General features: G+C 46.5%; 1 protein-coding gene across 7 annotated transcripts in view; it reads left to right on the forward strand.

Moving 5' to 3' along the window:
• Positions 1 to 14,121, forward strand: part of LOC120304564 (nuclear factor of activated T cells 2 interacting protein) — a 43,817-nt gene that overhangs the window by 26,109 nt on the left and 3,587 nt on the right. For all 7 annotated transcript variants that reach the window (XR_005555751.1, XR_005555752.1, XM_039335313.1 and 4 more), the window contains 2 exons: positions 13,251 to 13,384; positions 13,487 to 13,555. Coding sequence is in view for 5 of the 7 variants with exons in the window: in XM_039335313.1 (XP_039191247.1) it covers positions 13,251 to 13,384; positions 13,487 to 13,555 (203 nt within the window). In the remaining 2 variants the exon portion in view is untranslated. The remainder of the gene's footprint in view (positions 1 to 13,250; positions 13,385 to 13,486; positions 13,556 to 14,121) is intronic.

Here is a 14,121-nt window from a genome sequence, read left to right on the forward strand (position 1 = left end):
CTCTTCAGTCAAAAACAGTGCCATGAAATAGATCTCTTTGACATAAACTTTTACTAAGCATAGTTGCCATTCAAAATCTATCCGGCATTGTTAATCAACAATGTGTTGATTTAATATTGCATATAGGATCAAAACTGTGTGTTCTTGTAGTACTGATAAAGCTATTTTTAGCCAGAAAAACCCTGTTTTGTTGAAAATTTTTCATATTTCTAGCCTTACATTCTTGCCCTAAAATTCCTGGAAGGCTACCTGATAGACTTCTCAAGGAATTTTGAACCAAGCCAGCACGTGGTCCAGGGCTAATATCCTTTTCCTGTTGCAGATAAATTAGCTAGAAAGTTGCATACTTAATTATCAGCCTTATCCTTAGGCAGAAGGAGAGGGCTGTAATATTTTAGTAATGAACCCAATTTCTGAGATGGACATTTTCCACAGCAGGGTCCCCAACCCCCAGTCCGTGAACCAGTACCGGGCCGCGGCATGCCAGCAACTGTTCTGCACAAACAAGCAAAGCCCAATCCGCGAGATGCAAGCAGCACACAAAACCACAAGCCTGCCGGTCCACGGAAAAACCTCTTTCCATGGAACTGGTCCCTGGTGCCCAAAAGGTTGGGGACCTCTGCTCTACAGCATTGTGAATACTTTGTTACTGTTTGGTTGATATGATCATGTGCCTTTGTTTTCAAAAAATGTTTAAAAGCTATGTCAATTTGTATACAGGTAGCCCTCGACTTACAACCATTCATTTAGTGACCGTTCAAAGTCACAACGGTCTTGACTTATGACCATTTTTCACACTTCTGACCTTTGCAGCATTCCCCATGGCCACGTGATCAAAATTTGGACGCATGGCAACTGGTTCATATTTATAATGGTTGCAATGTCGCAGGATCATGTGATCACCTTTTGCGACCTTCTGACAAAATCAATAGGGAAGCCAGTTTCCCTTAACAACCACGTGACTAACTTAACAACTACAGTGAATCAGTTAACCATTGTAGCAGGAAAGGTTGTAAGTTGGAGCAAAATTCACCTCACAAATGTCTCAGGAACAGAAATTTTGGGTTCAACTGTGGTTATAAGTCAAGCACTACCTGTATTGGGGCTTCTCTATTTGTGAGTAGTTCTGAGAGAACGTCTCTTTTCACTGTACAGAATACACAGGTTGCAGTTGCTTGCCTTGCATGATAATTGGCTACGTCGCATCAGGGGAAAAACAAATCCATCATTTGATTGGGCCAATTCAGTTTGTCCATCATCCTGACATTTTTATACATCTTAATTACGTTTTATCATTATGATGCGCATTTTTTAAGCCCTGGTTTGTGACTTTATTTTAAACTTTGTATATTAAATAAACTTGTTTTTAGAACACAACAGGATGTATTTAAGATATGTATCAGCAAATGAAATGGTAAATAGTTTGAAGTCTTTCTGTGATAATATGTAAAAAGTATGCTCAGACCAGTGTATTAGCCTCTTTTCATTAGTCATTTCATGTCATTTTCTATAGTTTTCCTGTTTTGTTTTAGTCTGCGGAAAAGTTTTATTACATTGGATGAGATTATTGTTTCGCCACAGGAGAGGACAGCTAATAAAGATAAGATGTATACACTTGTGTGAGTGTTCCTGAAATCAAGCATCTGACCTGTGTTAGTTACTGAAACAGGTTTTATAACTGTAGCAGGAAACTTATATTACAGGAAAGAGATTACAGGGATAGATAGTGTTGCGTCCTTGGCGGGAAAACAGACACGAGAAGCAGCTGGAGTTCTCAGTTTCTTTTATTCAGCGTTCAGCTTACAGGAAGATGGCTTCAGCCTCGCCCAACGCCTCGCAGCCTCTTATATAGGCAACTCCCGGGTAAAAGGGTTACTTTTCCCGCGCCAGCACCCGCGCATGCGCACGGCGCTGGCGACAGCCTGTCTGGTCCCGGGCAGCTTTGCACCTGCCCGGGACTGCCTGCAAACGCCCGAGCCGTTTGCAAAGGCTCGGGACATAACACCCCTTTCCCCCGGGCTAAAACTACTACCAACATACAACATTTATTTTATATAACATTTTGCTCCCCAGTGCTCCCACTGTTTACTGGCCTTTGCCTTGCCAGCAATGTTATGTAGTCTTCTAGGTACTTGGGAGATTTCTTTGCTCTCTGTGACCTTCTTAGCTCTGGATTACTGGCATAAGTCCCCTGACTGGAGGGAGGCGTGAGCCTTTTCTCTCTATTGTGCCCTGGTGTCTTCCAAGGACTGTGCCCCAATGCCTGGCCTGCTCGCTTGCCCACCGGGCTCGTCAGGCCAGGGCTTCTGTTGCTTTGTGACCTGGTTGACCTGCCTAGCTGTAGACCCTCGGGCCCCTTGAAGTGATAGCCGCTGCTGGGCGTCTCTGTAGGACCTCCTAGGTCAGTCCAAGACCTGTCAGGAGGCTGTCCATTCCCTGAACCCCATTCTGTGTTCGGGCTCGTGTGGGTTTCTGTACTTTCCCAAAACTCAGGTGTTCCCTGATTTGTGCTAGGGTTGTTGTAGTCGGGACTTGGTTCCTCGACTAGCTCTGTGTATGTTTGACCCCCTGTAGGATTTGGGGTAAGGTCAGGCCAACTTTGGGGATTGTGTGCCAGCTCTCTTGCGGGGAATGATTTGTTGGGATGCCCCCGGGTATCCTCCGTGACTGGAGTGCTGTGTGACGTGTGTGGAACGTGAGTATGCCCCCGGGGTGACTCCCTGGCTGGAGTAGGCGTGGATGCCTGGTAGTTAGGTAAGCTCATGGAATTCTTGTTCGGAGCTCTCGCGGAACCCTGGGATGGGCCGTTTGTGGCTCCCTCAGTGGAGATGGGCAGTAGCTCGTGCCCTTCCCTTTGCTCCAAAGGGTCCCCCTCCCCCCCTGGAAAAGACCCAGGAGTCTCAGCAGAAAAGTCTCGCCTAGAGCGAAGTTGGTCGATGTGCCGACGCAGGACACGACCGTTGTCCAGGGCAACCTCGTAGGAGAGAGGACCTGTGATCCTGGACACAGAAGCGGGGACCCATGTATGACCAGGCCCGTAATTGCGAGCCCAAACCGGGGCACCCACAAGTAGTTGTCTAGGTGCCCTAGGATGTGAGGTAGATGAAGGCAGTCTGTCCGGATGCAACCGGTCAAGTCTAGTAGTAAGTTGGCGCCCCCAACGAAGTTCAGCTGGACTTCTCCCTGTAGAAGTGGACGGTGTGGTGCGATAAGAAAGGAGAAAGTCAGCCAACCTGTGATGCCAGTCCCCGTAGGTGAGTCTCTTCAAGGCGTCCTTTGCGATGCGCACCATGCGTTCAGCCATACCGTTGGTGGACGGGTGAAAAGGCGCAGACGTGGCATGACGAATCAGGTTTGCCTGTAAGAAAGCTTGGAATTCGGAGGAGGTGAATTGAGGGCCGTTGTCGGACACAATGACATCTGGCAGCCCGTGTGCAGCAAAAATCCCCCTCAGTACCTGAATAGTCTTTGCAGTGGTGGTGGATGAGACAGGCACAACCTCAAGCCATTTTGAATGGCTGTCAACAAGGACCAAGAAGAACTGGCCCTGAAAGGGCCCAGCGTAGTCAATGTGCACCCTAGACCATGGGGACTGTGTTTCCTCCCATCTATGCACAGGAGCTTGGGGCATCTCTGGGCGAGATCGTTGGCACAGGTGGCATGCGTGCACCTTAGCCTCAATATCTTTATCTAAACCAGGCCACCACAAGTGGCTTCGTGCAAGAGCCTTCATACGAACAATGCCAGGATGACCCTCGTGGAGGGATTCTAAGACCCTAGTCCTCATTGAGGTGGGAATGACAACTCTGTTTCCCCAAAGCAGACAACCCTGAGAAAGGGACAGTTTGTTTCTTTTGGACCAGAAACTCTGAAACTCAGGACTAGGGCAGTGCTCAGGCCACCCGGACAGGACCCAGGAGCGGACACGTGAAAGTGTGTGATCTGTACCCGTTTCAGCGGTAACATCCCTGGCACTAAGAGGGAGCTCGGGCAAGGCTTGGATTGATAGAATGTTGACAGCTGGCGCGGGGTCAGCTTCTACTACTGGCAGAGGCAACCTACTGAGGCCATCAGCATGGCCCATTTCTTTCCCAGGCTTGTGGAGTAATGAAAAATCATATGCAGACAAAAAATAGACCACCTAAGCATTCTAGGGGAAATGATGTGGGGAGTCTGCTTACGTGTGGTAAACAGTCCCAGCAGAGGCTTATGGTCAGTGAAGACCGTGAAATGCCTGCCATATAGAAAATCGTGGAATTTTTTAATTCCAGCAACAACAGCCAGAGCCTCCCTGTCTATCTGAGCGTAGTTGCGCTCGGCAGAAGACAGTGTTCTGGAGTAGTATGCAATAGGAACCTGAGTTCCATCAGACCTGAGGTGACTCAGGACAGCTCCAACCCCGTAGGGGGATGCATCACAAGCGATGCACACAGGAAGAGACTCGTTGAAATGTGCAAGAACACTGTTAGAAGTGAGCAAGGCCTTGACTTCTTTAAAGCAAGCCTCATGTGCTTGTGACCACAGCCACACAGCTTGTTTGTCTAGTAGCCTGTGAAGAGGCTCAGCTACACTAGCTTTATGTGGAAGAAAAGAATTGTAGAAATTCAGGAGGCCTAGGAAGGCCTGAAGTTCGGCCTTAGACTTTGGCCTGGGTGCTTGTAAAATAGCAGTTAGTTTGGATTCAGCAGGATGAATCCCAGCAGCATCAATTTTGAATCCCAGAAATTCAGTAGAAGGCACCCCGATCTTGCATTTGTCTTTTCTGAGCTTGAGGCCTGATTCCCTGAATCTTAACAGGACAGCCCTAAGTCTTTCAGCTAGAATGTGTGTGGAGTCTCCTGCAATCAAGACATCGTCAAAGTAGGGGCAGACCCCTGGTATACCTCGTAGTGTGTTTTCCATTACGCTTTGGAAAATCCCAGGAGCGACATTTACTCCAAACTGTAGCCTTTTTACTTTAAAGGCTCCCCTGTGGGTCACAATGGTCTGAGCTATGGCAGCATCATCATCAACAGGCAGCTGTTGATATGCTTGAGCTAGGTCAAGCTTTGCAAAAACACGCCCCCCCTTGAGAGAGGCCAGGATGTGACTGACCACAGGAACAGGATAGGCATGTTGCTGCAATGCCTTATTGAGTGTGCATTTGTAATCAGCACAAATGCGAATGTCCCCATTTGCCTTTAGAGGCGTGACAATGGGGGTCTCCCACGGGCTGGAATCAACAGGTTCTAGGATTCCCTGTTGGATTAGTTTGTCTAGTTCAGTGTCAATCTTACTTTTTAAAGCAAAAGGGACCCTTCTTGCTTTAATCCTAATGGGAGTGACAGTGGGGTCTAGCTTTAAGGACACAGGTGGTCCTTTGAATGTGCCCAGCTGGGGGCTGAAAACATCTGCAAATTCTTTGCAGACTTCCTGTAGGTCGAGTGTTTGTAAGCTGTTGAGTCCTGTGACGTGTATCCCCAGGGCCTCAAACCAATCGAGTCCTATGAGACTCGTTCGTTCACCCCCTACTACTAATAAGTCTAGTGGACCTTCAAAACTCTTGTATTGCACGTTAAGGGTGGCCTCCCCCTTAACACACACTCTTGAGTTCTGAAAATCTGTTAATACAATATCAGAAGGCCTTAACTTGGCCTTAGACCCACTTCTGGAACAAATCTTCCTAAATGTATGCAATGAAATGATGGACAGGGCAGACCCTGTGTCTAGTTCCATAGATAATGGAACCCCTTGTAGCTTCACGTTGAGTGACAGCTTTTTCTTCATGGGCTTGTGTGTGCCTGTTCTACAGATGCTTCTTCGCGAAGCGCAAAAACCTACCCTATTCTGGCTGGGGAATCTGGTACCTTTCAGGCGTTCTTCTTGGGGTTGTGCCTTTCGTCGGCTCAGACACACAGCTGCAATGTGCCCTTGTTTGCCGCATGCCCGGCAGGTAGCGGAGCGGAACTTGCAGTCGGTTCTTCTGTGGCGACCTCCACAGCCGATGCACTTGAGCGGAGCCGAAGAGCTTCCCTTCTGGTTCTCTTCCTTCGCGGGGTGTAGACGGTCGACTTCCTCGTCCGGATCCTCCTCGGAGTTTCGTCGGACGTCTTCCTGGTGCACGGACGCACCCTCTGCACTGTTTCTGATCGGCCGCATGTTTTTGATGGCGCCGCCTGCTGCTTCTTCTGCGGTGACTTCCCTTAAGGCGTCTTGGAAGGATAATTCTTCCTTTGCGAAAAGTCTCTGTTGTAGCTCGCGATGCCTTAACCCGCACACGAATCGGTCCCTCAGTCGTTCCTCGAGGTCCTTGAACTCGCAGGGCTTGGCGGCCTTCCGTAGCGCGGCGATGTATTCCTTGGCTGTTTCACCGGACCGTTGATCCCTCTGCTCGAAGGTGTGGCGCCATGAGATAACGGACACCTTGGGGTGGAAGTGCTCTTTCATCAGCTTCTTCAGGTCTGCGTAGCTTACAGACTCTACTGGAACAGGTGCTGCAAGATTTTCTGCGATTTCGAAGGCGTCTTGGCCGCAAACGCAAAGCAGGGTGGCGGCCTTCAAGCTATCTTCCCTCACTTGGTTTGCCTTGAAGTAGTTCTCCATTCTGGATACGTAGGACTCCCACCGCTCTGGATGTGAGACGTCGAATTCCGAAAGCCTTCCGATTTTCGCCATCTTCGGATCTTCAGGAGACGGGTCTATCAGCCAGCCTACCCCCGAATGCGCACCGGATTGGCGGGCAGCTGCCGAGTCGACGCCGTTCCTCTTCCGCCGCTCAGGACTCCTTGGGTAAGCTTACACTTCTTCCTTTCCAGGTAGTGCAAGGCATCCCACCTTCGTCGCCAGTGTTGAGTCCGTGGCGGGAAAACAGACACGAGAAGCAGCTGGAGTTCTCAGTTTCTTTATTCAGCGTTCAGCTTACAGGAAGATGGCTTCAGCCTCGCCCAAACGCCTCGCAGCCTCTTATATAGGCAACTCCCGGGTAAATGGGTTACTTTTCCCGCGCCAGCACCCGCGCATGCGCACGGCGCTGGCGACAGCCTGTCTGGTCCCGGGCAGCTTTGCACCTGCCCGGGACTGCCTGCAAACGCCCGAGCCGTTTGCAAAGGCTCGGGACATAACAGATAGCACATCGATCCTACTACTAGGAAAGTCAAAGAATGCACATTTGCTATATTCTGACAGGTTTCAGGAGGAGAGTCTTCTTTGCTTCTGCTCCCGCCATGTTTAATATTCTCCCTCTGGAGATGAGACAGGGCTCCACCCTCCTGGCTTTCTGGAAAGGAGCGAAAACATGGCTCTGCAGCTTTGCATGGAGAGCCAGATGACATCGCAACAGTGGGGCTGGTTGGCGCCAGGAGAACCCTTCCTTCACCGTTCAAATTTTAACAGCGTTTAAACATCTGTGGGAAGAAAAATCTTCATTCTGGTTCATTCAAGCTGGGGATAAATAAACAACATGGTGGCTGCTTTGGAAAGATGGTTGCACTTTATTGAAGAGCCAGATTGAAAGATGGTTCTGGCAGAAAGGAGGAGAGAAATCAAGGGCTGAGCACATGGGCAGTAGGTTTTTATACCCTCTGAAAGCCTTTTGTTTGGAATAGTTTCCTGTTCCTGTGGCATGAACTTTGAACTGAGTCTAAGTATGCTTTTCTGGGCCTTGGTATCTGTGATTTAATCCTGTTTTGTCCCAAAAGTCATATCCCGTTTCCCTGGGACTGGGCTAATGATTCTTAGAGTTTGGGTGAGGTATGCAGATTTTAGGTCTTTGTCTTCTTGAGTTTCTGGCTCCAACTTTCCTGATGTTTTACATTTGCATTTGTATAGGGCTGGCTCCTGCTTGGGGCAGAGAGACTTGGGGGCAGGGTTGGCTTCTGCTTTAAAAACCCTTTTGAGGAAATATATTTTTCTGCCCTTTTAATATTTCCTTCTCTGGGGAGTTGACTTCCCTCACATCCTTGGCTCTTTTAAATTTTTAACATATTTATAATTTTAATATTTTAATGTACACTGCCCAAACTTCCTCTGTGAGAGAGATGGGTACTTTAACAATGTGATATTAATATTGGAAGAATACAAGCAGTCCTCAACTTACAATTCCTTTAGTGCAGTGGTTCTCAACCTTTTTAATGCCGCGACCCCCAACCGGTCGTAAGTCGAGGACTACCCAACCAGTCGTAAGTCGAGGACTTTCCCTGCCCGGGAGCGCTGCGCATGCGTGGTGCCGCTCCCTGCGCTGCCCGAGGCATAGCTGGCAAGCGGCAGAGACGGCGCAGGCCGACCACTGGCTGAGCCACAAGCTGGCCCAGCCCAAAGGAGGTAACGCACGCACCGGGCCCCACGCGCGCCAGCAACCCTCCCTGCGCCTGCCGGCCTCCCACTTCCCACCCTTGGCCCTCTTTTACTTACATTTTTAGTAGTTGCTCAGCAGGGAGGGGTGGAAACTTCCAGACAGCTTGCCTTCACTGCAGACAACTTCCAGCACTGTTTGCAGAATGGGACTTTTGGCGGGCTCAGCACGGCAGAGACAGGCTGGACAATTCCTATTGGCTTTTGAAAGCCAATAGAATTAGACTCTATTCAAGAGAGTCTATTCTATTGGCTTTCAAAAGCCAATAGAATAAAAGGGAGTAGCACAGCTAAGGAAAAGGAGAAAAAAATGGTGGACTGCATTGTTTGGCGACCCCCATGAAATGGTCGTTTGACCCCAAATGGGGTCCCGACCCACAGGTTGAGAACCGCTGCTTTAGTGACTATTCGAAGTTATATCAGCACTGAAAAAAGTGACTTATAACCATTTTTCACACCTATAACCATTAAAGCATCCCCCTAGTCATGTGATCGAAATTCAGAAGCTTGGCAACTGACTCCCATTTATGATATTTGCAGTGTCCCAGGGTCACATGATCACTTTTTGTGACCTGACAAGCAGTCAATGGGGAAGCCAGATTCACTTAACAACCATGTGACTAACGACTGCAGTGATTTACTTAGCAACTATAGCATGAAAGTTAGTAAAGTGAGGCAAAATTCATTTAACAACTGTCTTGCTTAGCAACAGAAATTTTGGACTGAATTGTCATGAGTCAAAGTCTACTTGTTAATTTGGGGTTTCCATGAGCTGGGGTGAAGCAAGAACAAAACCAAGAAAATGAAATCCAGATACTGTGAAAAAGATTTTATTCTCCAGAACAAAAAGGGTAGATTGCAGAGAAAAATGGGAGCAGGGACTTGGTTTTAGTGGGGTACTAATCCCTTAGTGTAAATTCAGATGTCTGGTTTGTGTACATGCAGGTTTAATGCTGGTTTGGAATGCTCCTGCTTTGATCCTGAAATGTGTGAAATCTGAAAAGAAAGATTGCCTTCAGATATGTAGCTCCCTCCCTCCAAGTGGCGTTTTCCTCACCCTGAAGAAATTCCTGTTCCTTGATCTCATTAGTGGGATGCTAGTCTTAAGTACTGGGATTGTATGCTGATTGGCAGATCAGAAAGCTGCTAAAAGTGCTGGGGGCAGATCAGAAGCCTTTTAACTTCCAATAGAGAGATAAATAGGCAGATAAAATATATGAGGCATTTCTATCATTCTAGCTCAGAGTTTCTCAACCTTGACAATTTTAAGGCATGTGGACTTCAACTCCCAGAATTCCACAGCCAGCAATGCTGGCTGTGGAATTTTGGGAGTTGAAGTCCACATGGCTTAAAATTGTCAAGGTTGAGAGTGCGAGGCTCGCCCGAACACAGGTAAAAACATTAGTCTCTATCTTGTGGGGATGAGAGTCGCAAAACATAATTACTTCATCGCTCTTATTGCTTTTGCAGGTAGTCAACTGGCTGCCCTGTTTCAGATAATCAGATCTTTCCTGGGTAAAGAGGATCTTGCAAGGTCGCGGCGTGAGGAATATTCTTGCATCTGTTAGATCAAATCACTAGATTTTGCTGGGAGCTGGACTCTGGCTAGGCAGTCTCCTAGCTTAGAGGGAGACACGTCTGAGCCATGTTATCTGAGAGCTGAGCCGGTTGCTCTTGAGGAAGTGGATAGGCTCTTCGGAGCCCCGAGTTCAGCCACGTGTTATGCATTCATGGCCCTCCTGGATGGGTACGGCGTCCCAGAAGTTGGCATGTGGCTGAGTCCAAGTAGTAATTAATCCCTTCCAAAATGGACGATTCGCTGCAAGGGGTAAGATGGTGCAAAGTACGTATTTGCATTTCATCCAGAGATTTACTGCCTCGGGAGAAAAAAAGGCGGTTCTCGAGATAGCGCGCAACCCCAGATTGCTCTTCTCGACCCGCCCCGAAAAACAAACCATCGGAACAGTCTTGCCTTAAAAAAAAACAAAACAAAAAAAAACTACCATCCCCAGACTGCTTAGCGCTGCGGAAGCGAAGACTTCTATCGTTAATCCCTGCTAGCTCAAACTTTTCTTGGAGGTGTGAAGAAACAAAGAATCTTGGGTGGAGCCCAATCGGAGCTTAGGAGGCGGAGCAACGTGAATAGCGAAACCAATAGAAAAGTGTCCTGTTCTGCGATGGCGGAGACGGTAAATAGGAGCAGGCGGGAAGGGACGGAACAATTGGGGGAAGCGGGATGGAATTTTGGCGTCTGGGTAACGCCCCCCTGGTGTTTCCCGCCCCTCCCCAACAGGTAGGTTCCAGCTCCAGCAGCGACTCGGAGCCAGAAGGGACCCCCAGGAAGCCCTTTCACAAGCGACGCCGCCTTATCGCCAATATTCCCGCCGTCCCGATCTATTCAAACAAGGTGTGTGCGGACGGGGTGACTTTTAAGGGGTGCGTGACATCATTTCTTCCCTCCCCCCACCCCCAAGTTCGCTCGCTTTGTAATTTCTTCTGCCCGATCCGGATTGCCACCTCGTTTTTCGGATGACGTAATTTGGTGCCAAAGATCGATACAAATTTTGATGGGGACCTCTGTTATCTGTATTAGTCTTACTTTGTTTATTTCATGACGTCTTGTTGCCCATTTTACGCTAGTTATAGGTTTATGCGATGTATTTTTATTGTAGCGCTCTTTGGGCTAAAGGTTATAATAAAAGTTTTGGTTTGATTCACCCTAACTTAATGTTCAGTGTCACCGCGTGCCACTTCCATCGTCTTCAGTGTAGTGGAAAAATGGGATTAGTTAAGTAAATTATCCCCTTCTCAAACCCAGCTTCTCAGGGAGAGAGAAAATTGTCAGGTCAACCCTAAAACATTAAATTGCAAAACATGTGATTAGGAACTGCTGGGAAACAAGGCCACAGGGAAATAATTAACATATCAATAATAATTCTCATTCAGAGAACATAGACTTTGCCTAACTTAGTGAACTGTTGTTTTTGTTGTGCCATCCTCATTACCTCAGTGTCTTTATCACAAGTACATTTCCAGTTAAATTACTGTATTCTGCTGCTGTATCCAAATGGATACCCAATCAAATTTTCTGCTGCAATATATGTATTGTAATTAATATAAATCTGTATAATGGGGTTGAGAACCAGTTTGGTGCAATGGTTTAAAGCAGGGGTTCTCAACCTTGGCAACTTTAAGACTTGTGAACTTCAACTCCCAGAATTCCTCAGCCAGCTGCTGGCTGAGGAATTCTGGGAGTTGAAGTCCACAAGTCTTAAAATTGCCAAGGTTGAGAACCCCTGCTTTAAAGGCATTGGACTAGAAATATCTAGTCCTGATTGAGGCATGAAATTAGGTAGTGATTTTGGGCTAACAGTCTTGCTCCTAGGAAACAAGTAATGACAGGCCACTATTGAAAATCTTGCCTGTCTACAGGGATGTGATCAGGAAGTCACAGATGGTCAACACTAACTTAAAGATATGGGTGTTTATATCTAAAAATGAGATTACAGAAATTAGTCTCTGCTGATTCTTGTTTTGCATGGAAGGATGTGCCTGATCTCCATTATCAAATAATTCAATGGAAAGGTTTCTTCAGCTTGCAAAAACATTGGTGTTCCTTGCCAAATACAAGAGAGAGCTTAATTTAATGACTGTTGTATAGCCCCCAATATTGGGTGTTTGTCAATCTTCCTCCAACTGTTTTTTGCACAGTCCCTTATACTACTGGGGAAAAGAGTTTTGTCATTGTCCCTTGCCCAATTTGTATTTATTCTTTGCAAAACAGGCAACTCTTTCAGAGGAATGCCTTTTGAGAGGGGAGAAATCTCAGTTCCACAGAAAGCTGGGATTTCCTCCTGGCTAAGATTTCCTCCTGGCAGGTAGCCCTGTCACTTTGAAAGAATTGCCTGTCCAGAGGGAATCTCAGCTTAGTGGCAACAGCTTTGCAAACTTTCCTGCCAGCTTCCCCATTGACTTTCTGGAGAAGCCAGCAGAGAAGATTTCAAATGGCAATCACATATCACGGGGAGCTTGGCAACCAATTGTAAGTGCAAATAGGTTGCCAACCACTCAGATCGTGATTATATGATTGTGGGTTTTGCATGTGTGCAACATTTTACAATGCTTTAGGGACCATAAAGCACTCTTTCCAAGGCATTGTAACTTTGATTGTTTTTTGATCATAAGTCAAGAATTATTTATAGACCAAATTTAACCTGGGTAAAAAGGATCTTAGTGACTCACAAGCTGGATATGAGCCAGAAGGGAGATGTAATAACTACAGATATTGCAGTAATAGGTTATATTATTAGAAACATGATATCCAGATAAAAGAAAAGGTGATTTAGTGTTTATGGGTGCATTTTTTTCCTTTTTTCTAAAAAGAGCTGCTGATTGTCCAAAATATTTTTGAAGAGCTCTGAATGTTTTTTTAAAGAGAAAGCCATTGTAATTCTTTATAGTGCACTGTAATTAATGTTGCCCTCAAACCTATCTTGGTTACCTTCAATTATTGTCAAGTTTGCTCCTTATTGTCATCAGTACCCTTTGTTGAAGGGAAGCAAAGAACCATAGCATTCCACTTTTACTGTGATTGATCATTCATCTAGATCAGTGGTTCTCAATCTTTTTATACGGCGACCCCGGTCATAAGGACGCGCTGCGCATGCGCGGTGCTGCCCCCATGCGCATGCGCGGCGGCGCCCCCTGAGGGGAAAAAATGGCGGATCACACTGTTTGACGACCCCCGTAAAATGGTCATTCGACCCCAAATGGGGTCACGACCCAAAGGTTGAGAAGCTCTGATCTAGATATACTACTGCTGTATCACTGACTCCTACATGTTGAGTGACTAATTCCTATTTCTCTTTCTAGTAACCTGATAAATTCCCCCCCCCCTTACTTCTTTTGTTTCTTATCTGCAGGTTCAGAACAGCCTACACTTGTTGCAAAATTCTCTGAAGCTTCCTGATCAAGTTGAAGAGCTTTGTAGTGAGCCCCTGGTTCTTAGCTCATCAGAAGAGGAGAAAGAGAAAGAGAAAGAGCAAACTCTTATAAAGCAAGTGAAGCAAAAACCAAAGTTTCAGTTCTCTTCTCTGCTGCCTGACTTTCCAGAAAAGCTGAATTTAAACCATTACTTTGTTTGTTCTCCTTTTGGCAGATGTCAAGATCTTTCATTTTCACCTTCACCTCCTCCATTGCAACAAAAGAACCATCATGTGAAAGCCCAGTAAGAAATTGTTATTTCTGGAAATGAGGTGGGACTACAGTGGATTGATAATAGAGGAGGAACAAAATCTTTAGGGAGGATTGGGATCTCTGGGATACAATTGATTTAAATTGGAGGTTTCTTTCCTTAGGTTGTTCCAGCTAACAGGAGCCATCATACCAGCTTGAGATAACATGGCATGGTGCTTCAGATAGCTCAGCAATTATTTAATGTGTATCAGAAGAGAGCCAGCAGATGGCAGTCAGCACATTTTGACTAAGTTTGTTAAGTTATGCAGCCTATCAAGCCCAGTAAAGATTTTGTTGATCTACTTCTGTTGATATCATAATCTCCTTTGACACTTCTTAATATTGTGCTGAAAATAATATAGTTATACAGGGTTGGACAGGTGGTTATGTTCTGTCTTTATAATACAGCTTCATGCAGGATTTCAGTGAATTGACTGATATAACTGATAAGGCTGGACTATGCCAGGTTATTCTTTCTGTATTTAGCTTGTTTTTGTGTTGTATGCCAATTTGGGCAATACTTTGAGCTGGGAAGGAGGACTGGTTTCTTGGTGGTGA

The sequence above is a fragment of the Crotalus tigris genome, unplaced genomic scaffold, assembly GCF_016545835.1.
Source record: "Crotalus tigris isolate CLP2741 ecotype Arizona unplaced genomic scaffold, ASM1654583v1 scf7180000017639.5415321, whole genome shotgun sequence".
Taxonomy (NCBI): Eukaryota; Metazoa; Chordata; class Lepidosauria; order Squamata; family Viperidae; genus Crotalus; species Crotalus tigris.